Genomic DNA, 19,347 nt, shown 5'->3' with positions numbered 1-19,347 from the left:
GCCGCCGCCGCCGCGTCGCCGCTCGCTCCGGGAGCCTCCTGCTCTGCACTTACGCGCGCGGCAGCTGCGGGGAGCCCGGCAGCCACGCTCTCCGGCGCGCCGCTCGCCCGCCGAGCCACCACGGCCGAGGGCCGGCTGCGGGGCGCCGCGGTCCCCGGCGGGCGCGCCCCAGGAGCAGGCGGCGATGCGGGCGCCGGCCGGGGTTGGGGGGCGCCCGAGCTGCCGCGGCTGCGCCCCGGCTCCAGGCGGGACCGCGTAGTAGCTCGCGGGAGGACCATGGCGTCCCCGGCGCTGGCGGCGGCGCTGGCGGCGGCGGCGACGGCGGCGGCGGGCCCCAACGCGAGCGGCGCCGGCGAGGGGGGCAGCGGCGGGGCCGCCAACGCCTCGGGCGCCGCGCCGGGGGCCGCCTGGGGGCCGCCCCCGGGCCAGTACTCGGCGGGCGCCGTGGCGGGGCTGGCGGCCGTGGTGGGCTTCCTCATCGTCTTCACCGTGGTGGGCAACGTGCTGGTGGTGATCGCCGTGCTGACCAGCCGGGCGCTGCGGGCGCCGCAGAACCTCTTCCTGGTGTCGCTGGCCTCGGCCGACATCCTGGTGGCCACGCTGGTCATGCCCTTCTCGCTGGCCAACGAGCTCATGGCCTACTGGTACTTCGGGCAGGTGTGGTGCGGCGTGTACCTGGCGCTCGACGTGCTCTTCTGCACCTCGTCCATCGTGCACCTGTGCGCCATCAGCCTGGACCGCTACTGGTCGGTGACGCAGGCCGTCGAGTACAACCTGAAGCGCACACCGCGCCGCGTCAAGGCGACCATCGTGGCCGTGTGGCTCATCTCGGCTGTCATCTCCTTCCCCCCGCTCGTCTCGCTCTACCGCCAGCCCGACAGTGCCGCCTACCCGCAGTGCGGCCTCAACGACGAGACGTGGTACATCCTGTCCTCCTGCATCGGCTCCTTCTTCGCGCCCTGCCTCATCATGGGCCTGGTCTACGCGCGCATCTACCGCGTGGCTAAGCTGCGCACGCGCACGCTCAGCGAGAAGCGCGCGCCCGCGGGCCCCGACGGCGCGTCCCCGACCACGGAGAACGGGCTGGGTGCGGCAGCGGGAGCGGGCGAGAACGGGCACTGCGCGCCCCCGCGCCGCCCGTGCGCCGACGTGGATCCGGAGGAGAGCAGCGCGGCGGCCGAGCGGCGGCGGCGCCGGTGTGCCCTGCGGCGGGGCGGGCGGCGGCGGCGCGCGGGCGGCGAGGGGGGCGCGGGCGGCACGGGCGGCGCCGAGGGGCCGGCGCCGGGGCCAGGAGCGACCGATTCGGGCACGCTGGCTGCCGCGAGGTCCCCGGGGCCCGGCGGGCGCCTGTCGCGCGCCAGCTCACGCTCCGTCGAGTTCTTTCTGTCGCGCCGGCGCCGGGCGCGCAGCAGCGTGTGCCGCCGCAAGGTGGCCCAGGCGCGCGAGAAGCGCTTCACCTTCGTGCTGGCGGTGGTCATGGGCGTGTTCGTGCTCTGCTGGTTCCCCTTCTTCTTCAGCTACAGCCTGTACGGCATCTGCCGCGAGGCCTGCCAGGTGCCCGACCCGCTCTTCAAGTTCTTTTTCTGGATCGGCTACTGCAACAGCTCGCTCAACCCGGTCATCTACACCGTCTTTAACCAGGACTTCCGGCGTTCATTCAAGCACATCCTCTTCCGACGGAGGCGAAGGGGCTTCAGGCAGTGAGCTGCTCGCCCCGCCCTGCCGGGAGACCCTGGACAGCTCCGGGCGGAGGCCTGGGAAGGCGTGGCCCCGCAGGGGAAAGCAGGGGGGCAGCTTCCCCAGAGACCCGGGGATGGATTGGCCTCCAGAGCCCAGGGGAGGGTGCCGGCGGGCCGGGAGCATGGGCTGAGAGACGCAGGGTCCCTGGGGAGAGGGGAGGAGAGAGGGGCGACCCCTCTGCCTTCCCGTCTCAGCAAAGGGCTGCTTCTGGGGCTCCGGGCCTGGATCTGGCTCTGGGGGCCCTGCGAGGCGTGGCTTTGAGGTCAGGGTCTTAGCAGAAGTAAATGCAACCTCCCGAACGGGCGAGAAAGGAGTCCCCCCCTCCCCCCCCCCCAGCACACACCACCTCTGAGCAAGGGCTGACTTCCCCAGGACCTCGTGGGGGCGGCTGTCTTGGGGGAAGAAAGAGGGCACTGACAATCTTTGGTTACTGAAAGTATTTAAATGTTTGCCAAAAACGACAGCCAAACAACCAAACTATTTTCTAAATAAACCTTTGTAATCTAAGCGTTGATGTAGCAGTCAGTCCTTAAGCCGCCAGCGTGGGGGTATCTTCCAAACCTCACCCTGCCCGACCCCTCCCCCCCACCAAGGGTGGAAGGAGAGCATCCCAGGTCTCCAGATTCCGACATCCCCTTTGCAGGAGAAGAGGGGTGTCTTTTTATTTAAACCAAAATCTTTTTCACGCATGCAAAATGTAAACTTCTTGTGCTGTAACTGGCCGAGAGGGAAAGAAATCAAGAAACCCCCGAATTGGGTCCAAGTTCAGATCCAGGAGGAATGTCTCCATCCCCATCCCTGCCCGCCCCCCTTCCCCCTGCATCCCGTTTCTGGCCCGGGAGCTTGTCCCCCATGGAGAGAAGCAGGGCTCTCATGATCTAAGGCCCCAGTTCTGCCCCCTCCCCCCAGTAACTTTGGGCCATGCTGTCGCCTGGGAACACTTTGTGGATTTTCCACTATGGAGGAGACATGGGTGAGCCCTGCCCAGAAGAGGGCCCCACCCACCAATGGGGCGGGGTTGAGGCCTGACAAGTCCCCAGATCCTTCCTTAGTCCATACCGCTGACCTTTACCACTTTCTCAGGGGTTTTGAACATGGAGTGATGGGGCCACCACCTGCATCGGCAGAGGAGAGGCTGGAACCTGCCCGTCCTCCTCAACCAACGCCCCGCCCCCCCAGCAGCCCAGCCCCTCGTCCCCTGGCCCCACCCTCCCCCCTCCCCTTCCCCAGGTGTCACACTCCACACCCAGGCTTGAGGAGGGGGCGAGAAGGAGCCAGCAGGAAGTGGAGAGGTCCTCCCCCCAGACTCTTCCAGCCCCCACCACAGAGCCTGGAGACCCCTGGCTGGTGGGGGCTCATTCTGGAGACCCCTGCTGTGACCGTCCTATCCACCTGTTGCTCCCTATGGGCCCCTTTCCATATGTACCCTTCCCTGCAGAGCCCTGCCTGCACAGCCCCGCTCTCTCTTGCATCACCACCCATCTGTCCTTGACCTGGAGTGACCGTGGGTCTGTCCCCGGGATGGGTCAGCCCCGGGTCCTGCCTTCCATTCCTGAACGCCTGTCCCCTGAGTCAAGAGCCAGGACAGGCCCCTTCCTTGGTCTGACTTGATGGGGCTGTCCCTTGGGGAGCCCTCCTCTGTAGCTGCCCCACCCCGTCACTCCAAGTTATGGGTTCTCAGGACACCCGCCTGGGAAGAATTCTCCCGGACTGCGCACACTCTCACTCGTGCGGGAGCACTTACACCCGCTACGTTTAGGCTCAGGGGCAGGTGGGGAGAGAGGGGTGGTGGAAACGGCTGGCCAAGGCTGACGGGGACATCGCTGACCTCCTACCATCAGGCAGGGCCCCGACGGGCTGTCCGTGTCACAGGCCCGGCTCTGCCGCAGGACTGCGGAGCCAGCGGGGACAAACTCCTGCCCTCCCTGGGCCTCGGTACCCCTTCTGTGAAGTGGGGGAGGGGGTCGATGCCGGGCCGGCCCATCTGCGGTCCAACCCGCCGGCGGATCTGGGGGCCCCGTGAGAGGTGACCTTCCCTCGGAGACGGCTCCGCGGACACGGGTACTGCTCTCGGCCTGCAGCGCCTTGCCTTCTCGGTGCAGTGGGGTGACGACGCCCCCATGCAGGGCTCCTGGGGGATGCACTCCGAGTCTACGACGGGAGCGCGCAGCGTGGTGCACGGCCCAGGGAGCAATGTCAGCACACTCCGCTCCATTGGCTCCCTAATTGTGAGAATTGCACCTTCCAGGGCTGTCGCCGGGCCTGGTGCTTCATGCCCCATTCAGCCACCAGATGTTCACCACTTGATGGTAATTGCCGCCTGGAGAGACCGTCTTTTCAGCTGGATAAATGGAGACGGAGCCCGGCTTCTCACCCGGCCCAGCCGCAGGGAAACGGGCCGGTCGTCTGGCTCTGGGACTCGCTGTCTTCTTCGGTGCCGTGTGGCGGGGACGCCGCTGTCTCCTTGAAGGTGCCTGTGGGCACCAGCTGCCCCAGCGCGGTCTGGGAACCGTCTCCGGGGGGATTTCTCTAACGTACAGAGCGGGGGCCCAGACCCCTGTTCAGCTGCCCAGCTCAGTCCGCCGCGTCCCGCTCCCCCACACGGCGGCTCTCCTCCCTCCCGTCGGGGCATCTCCACGTCTACTCCAGGGTGCCGGGCTCGTGGTCAACCCCGCTCCGGGGCTGAGGAAACTGAGGCCCGGGACCCGCAGGTGTGAGGGGGCGGGGCACACCGCGAACCCAGAAACGTCCAACTCCGGACCCCACGTCCTGAGCACCCGGTTCCAGTGCCTGGGGACCGCGGGCTCCTGCCTGGGCCTTGCCGCTGGAGGGGCATTTTGCACAGCCTCCTTTCTGCCCAAGGCTTCCCCGTGGGCTCTCAGGACGTTTCAGACAGAATAAGAAAAAGCATCCACAGAAAGATCGAGGAGGGCTGGGCGCTGCGTGGGGGGACCGGCCTGAACGCCCCGCCGGCCCAGCCCCAGCCCGGCCCAGCCCGGCCCGGCGCCGAGGCGGCTCTTACGAGACGCACAGAGACATACGTTTGTTCAGATTCGTTCCTGTATTTTAATTCAATTGCTGAGCTTGGAGAAGAGGGAAAGGAAGAATAATCCAAGCAATCCATTCCAGCTCAGTATGGAATTCAAAAAAAAAAATGACTCGAGCAGGCAGATTTAACCCTCTAGAAAAGCACTCCAATCTTTGAGCTCCGCCCCCGGCTCCGGGGGTGGGGGCTGGGGGACGGGAGAAAACACGTTGCTGTGGCACTTGCTGGCGAGGAAGCCGTCCTTCCCGGCCGTGCCGGCAGCCGGCTGTATTTTTATATCACATCCGTCGGCAGGACTCAAATATTCCAGTGTGGCCTCGAGGCAAAACGCATGCGCCCGCCGGCCCGTCTTGAGTGTGGCCCTCGGCCAGGCTGAGCCCCGCGCTCCTGGGCCCCCGCGGGCACGTGGCTGTCCCCGGGCGGGGACAGGCAGCCTCCCCCCACTTGCCGGGGGGGGGGGGCCTCTGAGGGGTGGTATGCGGGCACGGGGGCTCACAGGGATGGGAGGGGGTGAGTCCCACGGTGGTGGAAGTCCGGATCCTCAGAGCTGAGGGGTTGGGGAGGCAGGGACCCAGGGGAGGGTCTCCACCCCAAGGACCCTGTGTCCCTACTCTGGACTGCCACGAGTATCCAGGGGACCTCAAACTGCCCCCCCCCCCATTCCCAAGGGTCACCCTCCCGTTTGGCCAGCTGGGCTGTGGAGCGCATCACGTGCTGGTGGGGCGGAGAAGCAGGGGGCGGGGGTTGGGTTTGCTCGAGAAGGGGCCCCAGCAAAGCACCTCGGGTCCGTTCGCTGTATGACCGTCCACAAAGAGGCTGCACATCCTTTCCTGGCCGGGCTGGGGCAGGGGTGTGAAGGGCTCTGTGACCTGTAGGCGGACCACAGCGCCATGACCCGTGAAGTCGGCCCGGGAAGCGGAGTCGACCGCCAACGCCGGGCCAGAAGAGAGCCCCGGAGACCAAAAATGTGTTTCTTTCCTGCCAAAAGGATTTTCGGCTGCTCCCAGTGAAAGCCCGGGGTACAATGGGATTGTTATTGTCAAGATAAGGATCAGCGCGCAGGGTGGAGTGGGAATGCCGGACAGCAAAGCCCTGGTTAAAGGTATCCTGCTCTCCTGGCTGTGAGCACAAAGTGCGGTCCGAGCTGCCTGGCGGTGATGGAGAAAAGGGAAACAGGTTGAGCACCGGCTGCTGCCAGGTTCACAGGAAAAGCTGGGCACTGGCAGGGCGGCCTCGGGGCACTACCCCGAGCCTGCCCCTCCCCGGGCCGGACCCCAGTTGCTCCGCCGGGGTGGACGCAGCTATCCTGCGTGGAAGGGCGGGCCCAGCGGCTCAGACTATGGCCACGTAGCGGCGGGCCCGCAGCCGGTACACGGGTGCCAGAGTGAGGCTGTGCGGCTGCAGACCTGACCCGGTGCGGGGGTGCAGGCTCCCACAGGCCCCCCGGCCCCCACGGCCCCAGGACAAGCCCACGCCGCTGGCAGCTGTCGGGCCGTCAGCCCCTCCACCCCTTCCCGCTTATCCCATCGCACGGCCTCAGTTTGCCTTTCCTGTGCCTTTGTGAATTCACGTCCTCTGCCAGGAGCACCTTTCCCGTCCTGACCCGAGTGCCCCTCTCATGCCCCTCACGACTCGGGCCAGGTGTCGTCTCCAGAAAGCCCTTTGGAGCCCCAAGTCCCCCGGGCTGGGCCGCCACTGCGCCCTCCTCCCGGTGCAGGGAATGCAGCGTGGGAGGGGGCCTAGGGAGGGTCTGAGCTTGGGGACAGTGTGTCATCCTAGCCAGGTGGCCCGGCAGAGCAGGCCTCCCTCAGTGCCGCGGGGCCGTCCTTCCTCACCTGCAAAGAGGCCCCACCAGGCTCGTCCCTGGACTCCAAACCCAAGAGCCACCGGGACGTCCCCACCGTGCCGCACGGTGTCCCGGGCCATCGGGACAGCGCCCTGCCAGCGGCTCTCGGGGGGCTGAGGAGGCACTTGGTGTTCCCGACTGGGCTCCGGGCTGCGGGGGATTTTCCACTGCACGTGCACCCCGGCTGCTGAAGCCACATGTTCAAATGTTGGTGGGCGGGTCCCCCCCCCCACCCCACCCGCCCCGCACTTCATTAGCTCTTAGCTGACTGTGCACCGTCTAGGAAAACACAAGAACCTCGGTGCAGCCTTCGCCGAGCTCCGGGTGGAAGACACCCGAACGGGAGCCCAGCTCAGAAACCCTCCTCCCCTTCTACAGAAAGGCCCCGAGAGGGGAGTCGTTAAGGGTAATGACAAAAAAGAACAGACTAAGTGCGGCCCGGAGCCGGTGTCTGCCCCGCGCCCTCCGCACGCCAGCTTTGGGCAGGGCCCTCCTTGTGTCTGCTTCTCCCTGGACCCTGCCAAGTGGGGAAGGATGGTCCCATTTTACAGACAAGAAAACTGAGCTCCAGAGAGAGAATGAGTGAAGAATCACTCCCTCGAAGCCAGATGGCCTATCGGCAGGGCTCAGTGGCCACACCGAGTCCCCAACAGGCCCCCCATAGCCTTGTTAAGTGGCCTCGTGTCACAGAGGAGGAAACAGAGGTGCCGGGTGTGACGGCGACCCTCCGGCGTCCTCGGCGTCGGGCACACAGAATCGGCCTGCCGATCTCTGCTGGTCTCCGCTCTGTTGCACGGCGAGCCGCCCCGAGATTAAACGCTGAGCGGCTGACATCAGACAGGGCCTGGGGTTTACTCATTGCTCATGTTGCTTCATTAGTTCTCATGTAACCCGCGCTCCAAAACCTCGGCCGCTCTGTAAAATGACAGGGTCCCCGTGCCTTCAGGACGCCGACAGGGGCGGCTTTGTTTGTATCGTGTCGTCTTAGAAACGGTTCCCGATGCCGGAGCCGCTACGAAAGATCACCCGCCCGGGGTGTAGAATGCCAAATGTTTGTCAAAACAATCCCGCTCCCGTCTCCTGGCGTGCCCTGCCGTCGCAAATCGAATTTAAAGCAAAATGAGCCCCTTTTCATTGGTTCCGGAGAAGCTGTTGTTCACAACCGGACGGCTGCCGCCGTGCGCAAGGCCTGAAGCGGGGGGCAGACCAGGAGGTCCTGTCTCGCCGTGCTGGGCGCTCAGCAGCCCTGACCCCGGCCAGCCGGGCCCTCGCAGCCAGGGTGGGATTTGCGCACGGCCTGGCGCCTGGATCAATGTGCCCCAGGCGCACTCGGCCGGCCCTTCCCAGGGTCTGGTCACTCGGATGCCTTCGCGGGGGCCTCCGTAGCACAACGGGGACCCCTTGGTGGCTCCCGGGGTGGGTTTCTCCGGCTTGCCAAGGCTGGCCGCTCAGTGTGACCTTTGGCTACCCGAGGCCCCGGTCGGGCTGAGCCGTGGGATCCTGGAGGCTGTTTCCTCGTCCGGACACACAGCTCGTTCCTACTCACACAGCTTCTGTGGGGACCCTGGCAACAGGGGTCGGAGAGCTGTGCTCCACGGACAGGCTGGCCCAGCTTCGGCCCCACATGCTCTTCCAGGATGACGGCCAGCGGGCTTCGCGGGCCTTGACCGTCGAGGGAGGCGAGGGGCTTCCGGAGTCCCGGGCACAGGGTTGGGGTGGCAGGGTGGGCAGGCCTTCATCTCCAGTGGGCGACCAGCCCCTCGGCGGAGGGGAGGGACCCCCGGACAGCCTCACATGGCAGGGGCTCAGGCCAAGTCCCGGGATGGGAGGGGGTGTTCTGCCAGGCTGCTGGCCTCCCCCAGGACAGCCTGGCTCTACCCCTCATCTCGGCTCCAGACCCCACACAGAGGCCAGCACGCAGTGGGTGCTTAATACACGCTGGAAGAATCTGTTTGGGTCACCTGGGGGAATCACTGCTCATGAAGGGTACTCTCCTCTCCTCCTCTTTGTTCTCAGGAGACTATGCCCCCGGTTTACTTGGAATTGTGAGTGATTGAAGCTCAAACTGTCTGGGGATCGCCTGGACCCATTTTACTGATGGGGAAGCTGAGGCTCAGAGAGGTCCGGTCGAAAGGCCGCATATCCACTCCCGGACAGAGTCAAAGCCGGGGGGTTGTCCTCCTCCCAGCTCCCCCTCTGATTTTCCAAATAATCAGAAAAGCCACAGAGGGAAGTGCAGGGTGGGCTTGGAGGGTCAGCGTGCCTGCCCCTGCCCTGTGCCCTCTGCATCTGGGGGCCCGAGGCCACGTCAGGAAGACGGAGAGAAGAGAACAGCCTTCCTTCAGGCTGGAAGAGACACACAGGTCCCATATCCCAGCCCCGGGGTCAGCTTCCCCTCCCTCTTACGTACCTCTGATGGTGGAGAGCTCACCGCCTACATGAGACAATGCGGTCCTTATAAGGACTACCCTGACTTTCCATTTTAGGTAGAAACATAGAAGGAACCTACCTCCCTAAACTTTCAACCCCAGATGTTAGGATCCACTTCCCAGGAAACTGTTGAGGCTACCAAAACTTAGCCAAACTCCCATATATGTCTTTCCCCCCGGCCCTTCCTTCCTTCCTTCCTTCCTTCCTTCCTTCCTTTTCTCTTTCTTCCTTCCTTTCTTCCTTTTTCTCTTTCTTTCTTCTTCTCTTTCTTCCTTCCTTCCTTCATGTGCTTGTGCCCATGATCTGCCTGGCACTGGTCTGGAGAGTGGCAATGAAGCCCATGGGGTTACCCCCATAAAGTCACCAGGGAGCACACAGCCTGCTGGGAACTGGGAGAGGTCATGACCCTGGGAGGAGCCGGCCTGGCTGTCAGTAGGGCTCAAACTGCTGACCAGGGGGAGTGGAAAGTGAGTAGGGTGGCCAGGAGGCCTGAGAAAGCCCTACTCTGGGGACCCTGGGGCGCCAGGGGTGAGGTCACCGAGTGTCAGGGGTGGGGGTCCCCTGGGCTTCAGGGATGGGATTATTTGTCTCAGCGATGGAGCCACCAGTGGCCTCCAGGGTGGGCCGGTTTGCTGTGAGGCCTCTGCTGCCATAGGGTTCTGGGATTCTTTGAGGCTTCTGCCGGGTTCCCGGAGGACGCGGTGGGAGGGCAGAAGGCGGCTCCCTACCCAGCGGCACGACTTTCCCGCCTGCTCGGCGCCCCGGGTCCTTCTCCCTCCGCCCACTGGAGCGGGCTCCGAAAGCAGCACCGGGAGCCACAGCCCCGCTGGGGGACCTCAGGGAGACGGGGGCAGGACCGGCCACGTGGCTTGTGGGCTCAGCACAACGTGCCAGCGTGGGGCCTGGCGAGGGTGGGGGAGCCCGTCTCCCCTCCCTGTGGGCCCAGGGCCCCGACGCGGGGTTCGACGAGCCGCCCCCAAGGAATCCGTCCCGACCTCCACACCCGGCCTGCGGGGCACCTGGCCGGAAGTGGGCGGGGCCTCCGCCAAGCCACCCCTCGTCAGCTGGGGGCAGGGGTGACCTCCTCTCCGCCTGCCCTGAGGCGCCGCAGCGCGCCCCACCCAGCTGGCCCGGACCCTCCCGGAGCCCCCGCCGTCCCAGCGGACTCCGCTCACCAAACAACACACGACGTCGAAGACAGTGGTTAAGAAGTGGGAGGTGCCCCAGAGCATCGACCCCTGGGCACAGCCCTGGGCAGCCCTCCGAGCTCCGGGGCCGTGGGACCTCGCTGTCACCCCGCCAGGAGCATTAACCAGGCTTTTCTCTGAAAGCGGCAGAAAATCCGGATCTGACACTAATTCCAACAGGATTGTGTCTCCAACGGCCGGTTCCAGGAGGGGCCAGCACTGCTTTCTGACTCTGGTTCCCCGGCTGAGTTCACGAGGGGGCTGTCACTGGTGCACCCACGTGCTGGTCCAGCCTGCTGGCCTTGACCCGCTCGGAAGCGCTCACTGAACACCTGCTGCGGGGCAGGGGGGGAGGGGGGGCGTGCGGGAAAGACATGACCCTTCGAGGCCCTAAGAGCCTGCCGCGCCCCCTGTAACATCACCATGGCAAAGACAACGCACGTCCATAATCGTTTCTTTGCAAAACGCCTACCGAGAGCCCACAGCCTACCGGGCACCAGGCTGGCGCACCTCTGCCCTCCTGGGTCCGCGGTCTCGTGCGGAGTAGTCAGGCAGTGGCCACAAAACCACGCGAGCAAATACAACTTTACAAATCGTGGGACCCGTGTGCCGGGGGCTTGACCCCGGGGTGAGTGGTGGGGCCAGAGGAGGTCAGCTAAAGGCGAGCAGCCTCCTCCTGGCAGGTCAGTGTGGCACACGGTCCCATCTGTGGATGGAGAAGCCGGGAATGTGCGTCCCGGGCGTGGCCCTGTGAGTGTCCTGGGGCCACGGTGACACAGGGCCGCAGCCTGGACGCTCAAACCGCAGAAACGCATTTCGTGCAGCCTGGGCGCGGGGGGTCCGGGATCCAGGTGTGGGCGGGGCGGGGCCTCCCTCCTTGGTGAGTAGACACCAAGGCACGTTTTCTCCCCACGTCCTCACGCGGTGTCCCCTGTGTCTCCGTCCTGACCCCCTCCTCTTATGAGCACACCGGTCAGATTGGATACAACCCGTATGACCTCAGTTTCCTTAGATCCCTCTTTAAAGTCCTCATCTCCAAATACAGTCACATCCTGAGGTCCTGGGGGTTGCAGCTTTAACGTATGAATTTGGGGGCACATGGTGCAGCCCCCGACACCCCGAGTCTTTTTCCCGGCCCCAGGCCCCACTGCGTGATACGTGAAGGTCCCTCTTTCTCCTGCCTCTGTTTTCCAGTCGTAGCCCAAGGACCGCCATGTGCCCGTGTCACGCAGGTCACAGAGAGTCCTGGGAGGTTGGGCTCCATCGGTGGCGGCCCTGGGTCCATACCCCACGGCGGGGGGGGGGGGGGAGGGGGGGAGGGCTGGGAGCCCAAGTGAGGCAGAGCCACGCGGCCCCACACCCATGACCCTGAGGTGACAGGAAACAGTGTTGCAGAGCGCTGGCCCTGGGCACGGGGGTGTCCGTGAGCTCTCCCGACCCCCCGGGCAGGTGCGCGGGGCTGAGGGGTCGTGGTCCACTTCCTGGCGCCTTCCGTGGCCTGCCCCACGAGGCCCCCAGCCGCGTGGCGCTGGCTGTGGAGGGAGGGGCTTGCTCCGTGCACAGCTGGGCTCCACAGCCCCTGGGTGTTTTTGTTTTTTAACGTTATAACACCTTTATTTGTAGAAGCCAAAAAGCCTGGAAACAACCCCAAAGTCCCCTGGTAAGTGGAGGAGGAAACCGCCTGGGCGCGCCACGACTCAGCCACAGGAAGCACCCGCCGGGGATGCCGCGGAGGCGGGGGGGGGGGGGGGGGGGGGAGCGGGTGTCCAGGTGTCACCGGCGCCAGAGAGGCCGGGCCCAAGGCTGCACCCTCCGCGGCACCAGTCCCCTGACGCGCCGTTTACTAGGCTTCCTGCTTTCGAGCAGTTTTGTGTTCACAGCACCGCCGAGCAGACAGAGCCTCGAGTGCCCGTGGGCCTCCTGGGCGCCAGGCGACTTCTCGGGTGCGGGCTGTGCGTCTGAAAATGCGCGAACAGCAGCCGGACAGACGTGGGCCTGGCAGGGGGAGGGGGAAGCGGTAAACTGTGGAGGGCTCGCCCGGGACAGGGGCGATTCTCAGAGAGAGGCTCGGGGAACGCCTGGTGGAGGTGGCTGGCCGGCCACCAGGCTTGCTGATGGCAGGAGACGCTGCACCCGAGCCCAGTCCGGAGGCTTCTGGGAAGACGCCCCGGCCGGGTTGCTCGGAGCTGAGGAGGACGGACCCTCCAGGCCACCGGGGCCTCCCGTGAGGCTTGTCATTTGCTGTAATGATGGAAAACTCCCAGCCTGTCCGTGAGGGGCAGCGAGAGCCGGGCACCCTTATCAGCCGACAGGGAGCCTCTGGGTCCGGGGCATGAGGCCCTCCCCCCCCCCCCGCCCCATCCCCACCAGCGGCAGGAAGAGGGGCCGCTCCCGTGGCCCCTCGCAGCTGCACCAGCCAGAGTAAGGACTGGTCTCCTGCCAGGTACCCCCCTCTCCGATGGCTGAGGCTGCACCCCGGAAACCCGGAAAAAGAGCCCGAGACGACCCGTCCCCGGGCCTGGGGCTCACGTCCTAGCTGTCACCGCCCTGCTGTGGGACCTCAGCACCTCGTCCCTGTCTCGGAACGAACGTCTCCGACACCCCTGTGTCTTCCGCACCTGCCGGGTGCGGGCAGTGTAGACTCAGCATACACCTGCGCACATCTCCCCGTGACCTGTCCCCACAAAGTCCCCCAGGCACCGAGAGGCAAAGAGGGGTCCCCGGGGCTCACTGACACGGCAGCTGGGGCTTCAACCGACCCCAGGGCGCGTGCTGCCGGTCCCTGCCTCACGGGGGAGCCGGGGACGGCCCCCCGGAAGCAGCAGGGGCCACCTCCCTCGTTCTCCCGGTCCCCCGGCAGGGCTGCTGATTGGGGGCCAGGGTGGATGCCCAGCGAGGCCAGTGGCTGCTCCACAAATCTGTACCCTGGAGTCACACGCCCCCCGCTGCCCCGAGTGGGGTGTCTCAGCCAATGTGTGGTAGCTTCTATGCACACGGGCTGCAGGGAGAGTTCAGGGGCAGAGGAGCCTGGTGACCCCTTCACCCCTGGCAATCCCAGGGCACTTGGATTTCGAGCCTATCCCGGGCCCACCCCGGGCAGCGGTGAACTCATTGCTGACCACTTACTAGAAAACAGGACTCCGGTTCGAGCCCCGGCTCGGCAAACGTCCGCTGCAGCCTTCTGATGCGCCCGCCGGCCGGGGCCCCGGGTCGATGTGGACAGCAAGCAGCCACGGGGAGGAAACTCCATTCACACCCGCTTCAGACTGGCGTGGGGGGGGGGGGGGGACGCACCTGGGTCAGTTGAGATGTTTCCAGCTCTGTCTCTTTCCAGGCCCCACTCTGCTCGCCTGCTTTCTCCGGAGAGTCCCCCCCGCAAGGCGGCAGGACGACCACCAGCAGTCTCAGCGTGGTGGTCTCCCCGCTCGCAGCCCCGGGAATTGGGAGTCAGGTCACATCCCGTGCACAGCCCGGAAGTCAGGACGGGTCAGCCCCACCTGGGTGCACGGACCGAGGGTGGGAAAGGGGCGATTCTCTACGGAACAGCCAGGTGCTCTGGGCAGGATGGTGACAGGCAGCCCGCAGAGGTGAGGCAGCCCCACGGGGCCCTGCTCTGCCCACCGTCTCCCCGTAGCGCCGTGGCCTCGGGGCATCGGCTCACCCGGCCTGCCCTGCTGTCGCCTCTGGATGTCCTTGCCCTGCGGACTCCCTTCCCGACCCCCACACGCTCCACGAGGGCAGGGGTCCGAGCCCCGGGGTGGGTCACGCCCTTTCTCACGCGGCGCAAGCCCTGCCGGAGAAAGTTCTTCCCCAGACCACACTGCTGGGTCCCCGGGCCGGGGCTGTCCTCTGCCCGGGGCCACCTCTGAGGCCTCCCCTGGAGGGACCACTCCCCAGGGCTGGGCTCCTTGCTGCCAGCTCCCCACGCGGATTTTTTTCTCCTTCTCTGGAGCTGCGACTTTGCTGGGCTCTAGGCTGGGGCTGACGCGGCCTGTCCCCGGCCTGAGAGCCCCAGGATGACCCTGACACGAGCCCCCTGGCTGGGCTGCTAATGCCCGGAGACCAGGGACGGATGCTCAGCCCGGACAACAGACAGTTCCTGGTGCCAGCATCTTGGCCGTGCCGGAGACTGGGGCGGCCGTGCTCCGTCCCCCCGCCGAGAGCAGAGCCGCCCCGCAGACTGTCAGCGGGCCACCACCCTGCCAGACTCGCCGCTCAGACACGCGGCTTCTCCCTCTCGGGTGGGGGGAGGGGGGCGGAAATCTCCAGTCACGTCCTGCTGCAAAGCGGTAAACCTGTCGTCCCTAATGAACAGCTTTCATTTCGAGCGGGCTACGGAGGCGCACAGCGGGCTGGCGTCTGCTGGCCGTCTCTTGCTTACCTGTCACTGCTCCTCTGGACCCCGACGCGCCCGGCCCAGCGCTTTTATTGTTTATTGTGGTAACACACACACCACATAAAAGGTGTCGTGTTCGCCGTTTGAAGTGCCCGGTTCGGTGGTATTAACCACGTGCACGTTCTCGGGCAAACAGCCCCACCATCCGTCCCAGCACTCAGGAAACCGAAAGTCTGTCCCCATAAACACCAGCCCCCCTACCCCCGCTCCCCGCTCCCCTCTCCCCCGGCCCCTGGCGTCCACCACGGCAGTTTCTGTCTTTACGATCTTGGCTACTCTGAGCATACGACTCTTTGCTGTCGTCTGGAACCAAGGAGGACAGTTTAAAGAAGCCAAGATTTGTGCCGACCCGTGTGTCACAGCTGTTCCTACGATGTCCCCCCGCCAGAGGCTCCCGGGCCCTCTGGCACACCTCCAACGACGGGGTGCTCGCTATGTCCTGGAGAGGCCCGCTGCTGAGACTCAAGGGGGAAGGACGCTCTGGGGCTCAGGCCAGTGAGCTCCTGGCCCCGCTGTTCCTGATCCAGCGAGAGAGTTTGCTGAGCACCTACTGCAGGCCAGGCCCGGTGTTGGCGGCTGGCAGACCGGGCTGGAGGCAGCGGCTGCCCTCGTGGGGGTGGGTGGCATCCCGCGTGGGTGCGCAGCTGCTGGGCCGTGACCCGCTCGCGGTGGGCACCCTCCCGGGGCTCACTTCTCAGGAGGTTGCTCTGTGCTGAACTGGAGGGGCTGGGTCACTTCGGGGCCTCCGAGAGGCACATGTGGGGAGGAATTCGACGCGTGGGAGGTGGTCTGGGGGGTATCGCTGCTGAAGGGGATGTAGCAGGTGTGGGTTGGGAGCACCTGCACATGGGGGGGGGTGCAGGCTGACCCCAGGAGACGGAAGGACAGGGTGGGCGGGGCCTCCGTGCAGAGCAGTTCGGACAAAGTCCCGGCGGCACGATGGGGGCTTGAGCGAAGCCTGCCAGCAGGGGAGATACACGCGGCAGGGCTGGCTCTGGGGCCCCCGAGGGTGTCACCCAGCTCCAGGTCAGTGCTTCACGGGCACCAGCACCTCAGGGGGACCAGAGGGAGGGACCCGGGGCCGCCCTTGGCAAGAGCGGGAACGAGGGACCGAGGTTCTCCACTTCACAGGAGAAGGATGGGGCTCAGGAGGGAGCGGCCCCACTGCAGCCGGGACAGGGACACAGGAGCGGCAACCTGGCCCCTGGGCCGTGCAACGCCACGCGCGTGCACAGCTCCGAGCACTGGGCTGACTGGTGGACAGGGAGAGTCAGCACCCAGCCCCGGGGGTTGTGACTGGGCCCCTGGGCCCCCCGGCTGCGCGTTCAATGAGAAAGTGCCCCACTAAAGCGACACAGAGAGAACTGGCCCCAGGCGGACGTGGCCCAGATGCCCACGCGGCGGAGCGGGGGCTCCAGAAGGCTGCCCGATCCCAGGTTCTCAGGTCAACACCACCGGCTGGGCTCGTGACCACGAGCTCGGCAGCGGTGGCCTGATGGGAGAGGGGTGAGTGATACTTGGGGGCCCTCCTTCAGCCCTCAGCCCCTCTCTTCGTCTCCACCGGCCTCTTCTCAGTGGGGCCGGGCATCCTGACTCAGGGCAGGACCTGCGCAGAGGCTGATGGGGAAGCCGGGGGCCCGCTCTGTCTGGGTTGGCTGCCTGGCCACCCGCAGCTCCACGAGGGAGGGGAGCAGAGAGCTGCAGACCCCGCTCCGTGCAGCGTGGGAGAGCTTGTCTCGTTAGCTCACGGTGGGGCACGGGGGCCGGGTGCCTTGGGCCGGGACGGGCAGAGTCTGGGGCAGCCCCGGCGGGAGTGCTGGCCCGCAGGGCCCCTCGGGTGAGTCCAGGGGGGCAGTGCCACTCTTCTCGGGCCCCCTCCCGGAGCAGTCACAGAAATGAGCAGTAAAAGCTTTTTTGTTACCTTTCCAGCCCAGACAAAATCAATAAATTCTGGAAACGTGAGAACAGCTGACCTTTGAATTTCTAGCAAACCTTCCAAGCAGAAGTTGGTTTGGGCCCCGGCTCAGAGCTGGGGGCCAGTCTGGAGGTGCTGGGAAGGCCCCGGCTCCAGGGTGCAGCTGAGGCAGGGAAATGAGGGGCAGGGATTCCAGAAGGTGCGGAGACGGGCCCGTGAGCGGAGTTACCTCTCCAAGGCGCGGATATGCCTCTGCTCCTCCTTCCCTGCCGGAAGGTCTCTGGCAGCTGCAGACACGCAGCATCAGAGGCTTTACAGATGGGGAAACTGAGGCCCAGGGAAGAGGAGGGGCTGGGGCCTGACTCCCAGCACCCTCTGCTTTGTCCGCCCAGACCCTGCCCCGGCTTCCTGCCTTGGCTGTCCCCGCTGGAATGTGGGTCACTGTGGACCCGGTGGCATTGACTTGTGCCGGGGGACCCAGGTCAGTAATTGATTGATTTCCCACAATGCTCCAGGTCATGCTAGCCACCGGGGAGGACGCTGGAGCCAGCCGTGGTCTCTGAGAGCTCAGCATCTTGGGGGGGGGGGCACGTAAATACAGACACAACAGAGCAGGGCTCCGGGGGGGGGTGACAGGGGGACCTGATGGGGCAGCCCAGCCAGGGAGCCGTCCATCTACGGCCCTGGATCTACAGAGAACCCTACATGGGCGTCTGGGTGCCTGGAGACTGGTTCTTTTTATTTATTTATTTTTAATAGGCTTCATGCCCACTCTGGGGCTTGAACTCATGACCGTGAGATCAAGAGTCACATGCTCAACCCACCGAGGCAGCCAGGCGCCCCTGGAGACTGGTTCTACTTGGGGGCTCAGCCGAGGCTTACTAGAAAAGGCAACATTTGGCCTGAATTTTGGAAAACGTGGGAGCTGTCTCTGGAATACACGGAAGGTGAGGGGCCCACAGAGGAGCGCTAAGTGTGACCCACCTGCTCTGGGACCCAGCAGCCCACGCACGGAGCCTGGACCTCGATCCCTGGGTCCTGGGGGGACTTGGTGTGCACTTTGCTGGCAGCTGTGCAGGCCGAGGGTCCAGACCAGGATGGGGAGGGAGGAGGCTGGAGTGGGGGCCCCGTGGGACACCAGCACGGTCCTGTGACGTCTGTGGTGTCGATTCGGGACCCACTGGATAGGAGTGAGGGGATCGGATGTGCGTTCCAGGTGGTCCAGAAGCTTCCCGTCCGGTGGACGGAGAGGGCAGGGCTGGGGGCAGGGTGGCGGCCGGGAGGGCCCGCAGAAGAGGTGGGCGGGGCTGCATTTGGGGCGGGTTCGCTCCATACCGCCCCACGCGCTTGAGGTAAAGTCAGGTGCCGGCTCTGTGTCCCCACCAGGCCTAGCCCTGCCCCTCCTGGCTGGTGGCCCTTTAGGTGTGACTCAGCAGGAGGAGCAGACTGCCAGGCTTGGGCCCCGCCCACCACTCCTGGCACGAGTGTGTGGTGGCCTTAGGCTGGGCTCCCCCACGGCAGGCCAGGAGGTGAGGGCTCAGTGAGCACCCCCTGGAAGGGTGGGTGGAGGAGGGGTGAGGAGGGAGGAAGGACAGGGCTTCTGGGTCTCCCAGGGAAGGGCCACTGGGGAGCCTGGAGAACATGCCTGCCAGCACCCCAGCCAGAGGCCACATGGAGCACCGTGGGGGACACGCGGGCGGGGGGGGACACGCCGGGGAGGGGGGGCACACCGGAGGCGGGGGATGTGCCATGGGAGACACACGCCCGGGAGCCCTGAAGGGAGGGAAACTGCGCACGGTGGAGGCTCTCAGCACGTTGTGTAGACAACAGAGGTTTCAGGCCCGGGTTGGGTGCCTGGGGAGGGTCTGGGCTGCTGTCCAGGGCCCTGCTGGGCCTGTCGTGTGGCTGGAGAGCGGGGGCAGCTGCACTGGGTACAATCCCCACCCTCGAGTAGTGAGAAAGGCAGGTCTGGCCTCTGAGGGCGCAGCGGGGCTGGTCTGGGAGGACGTCGCTGGCCTGACTCGTGTCTCCAGGAGAGCAGCAGACGTGATACTGCCTGAGAACTGTCCCACGGACGGTGTCCCCGCCGCCCGTGGGGCCAGACACGCCCGAGGCTCTGCAGAGGGAAAGGGCTGCCAGGCCGCAGGGGATACGGGTGGGGCAATGCGGTGGGACCCCGCGGGCCCGTCCACCCTGCCCAGGTCTCCCGCAGCAGGGTGAACGCTGTCCCCCAGATTTGTACCCACCTGGGACCTCGGAGGGTGGCCTTATTTGGAAACCGGGTCTTTGCAGATGTGACTCACCAGGATGAGGACATGCTGTGGCGGGGAGGGCCCTAATCCAGTGACGGTGTCTGTAAGAGGAGGGACACAGACACACACGGGGTGGGGGGCACGTGACCACAGAGGACAGACGGAGGATGTGGCCCAGAGCCCAGGAGCGCCTGCAGCCGCGGGAGCTGGAAGAGGCGGCAAGGACCCTCCCCGGCGGCCTCTGGAGGGAGCCGGGTCCTGGGGACACCTTGATTTCAGACTTCCGGCCTTGGGACTCTGAGAGACTCAGGTCCCTCCCCTCCCGCCTTCTCCTGTGACCGGGACCAGATCCCCACACCTGCACTCTGGGGTGTGCCCAGCAGCACCCCTCGCCCTCAGCACCACCCCAGGGTTCTCCCTGCTCCCAGGCCCTGCCACCACCCTCCTGGGGAGTTCAGGCCTGCTCCCAGCTCACGGCTTGTCCCCACGTCCCCACCCATTGGCCTTCCCTGCCTTTCCAGCCCTCTCCCTCTGC

The 19,347-nt window shown here is 65.7% G+C and overlaps 1 protein-coding gene across 1 annotated transcript; it reads left to right on the top strand.

The window, feature by feature from the left end:
• Window positions 1-276: 276 nt before the first annotated feature.
• On the top strand, window positions 277-1,704 carry ADRA2C (adrenoceptor alpha 2C). The gene has a single exon (XM_047094266.1). It carries the CDS (start codon window positions 277-279, stop codon window positions 1,702-1,704), a length of 1,428 nt encoding a protein of 475 aa, XP_046950222.1.
• The last annotated feature ends 17,643 nt before the right edge of the window (window positions 1,705-19,347 follow it).

Source organism: Lynx rufus, unplaced genomic scaffold (genome assembly GCF_022079265.1).
Source record: "Lynx rufus isolate CCGP_SWC_20201006 ecotype Redwood Valley unplaced genomic scaffold, mLynRuf1.p SCAF_38, whole genome shotgun sequence".
NCBI lineage: Eukaryota > Metazoa > Chordata > Mammalia > Carnivora > Felidae > Lynx > Lynx rufus.
This window is presented reverse-complemented; position numbering and strand designations above follow the sequence as displayed.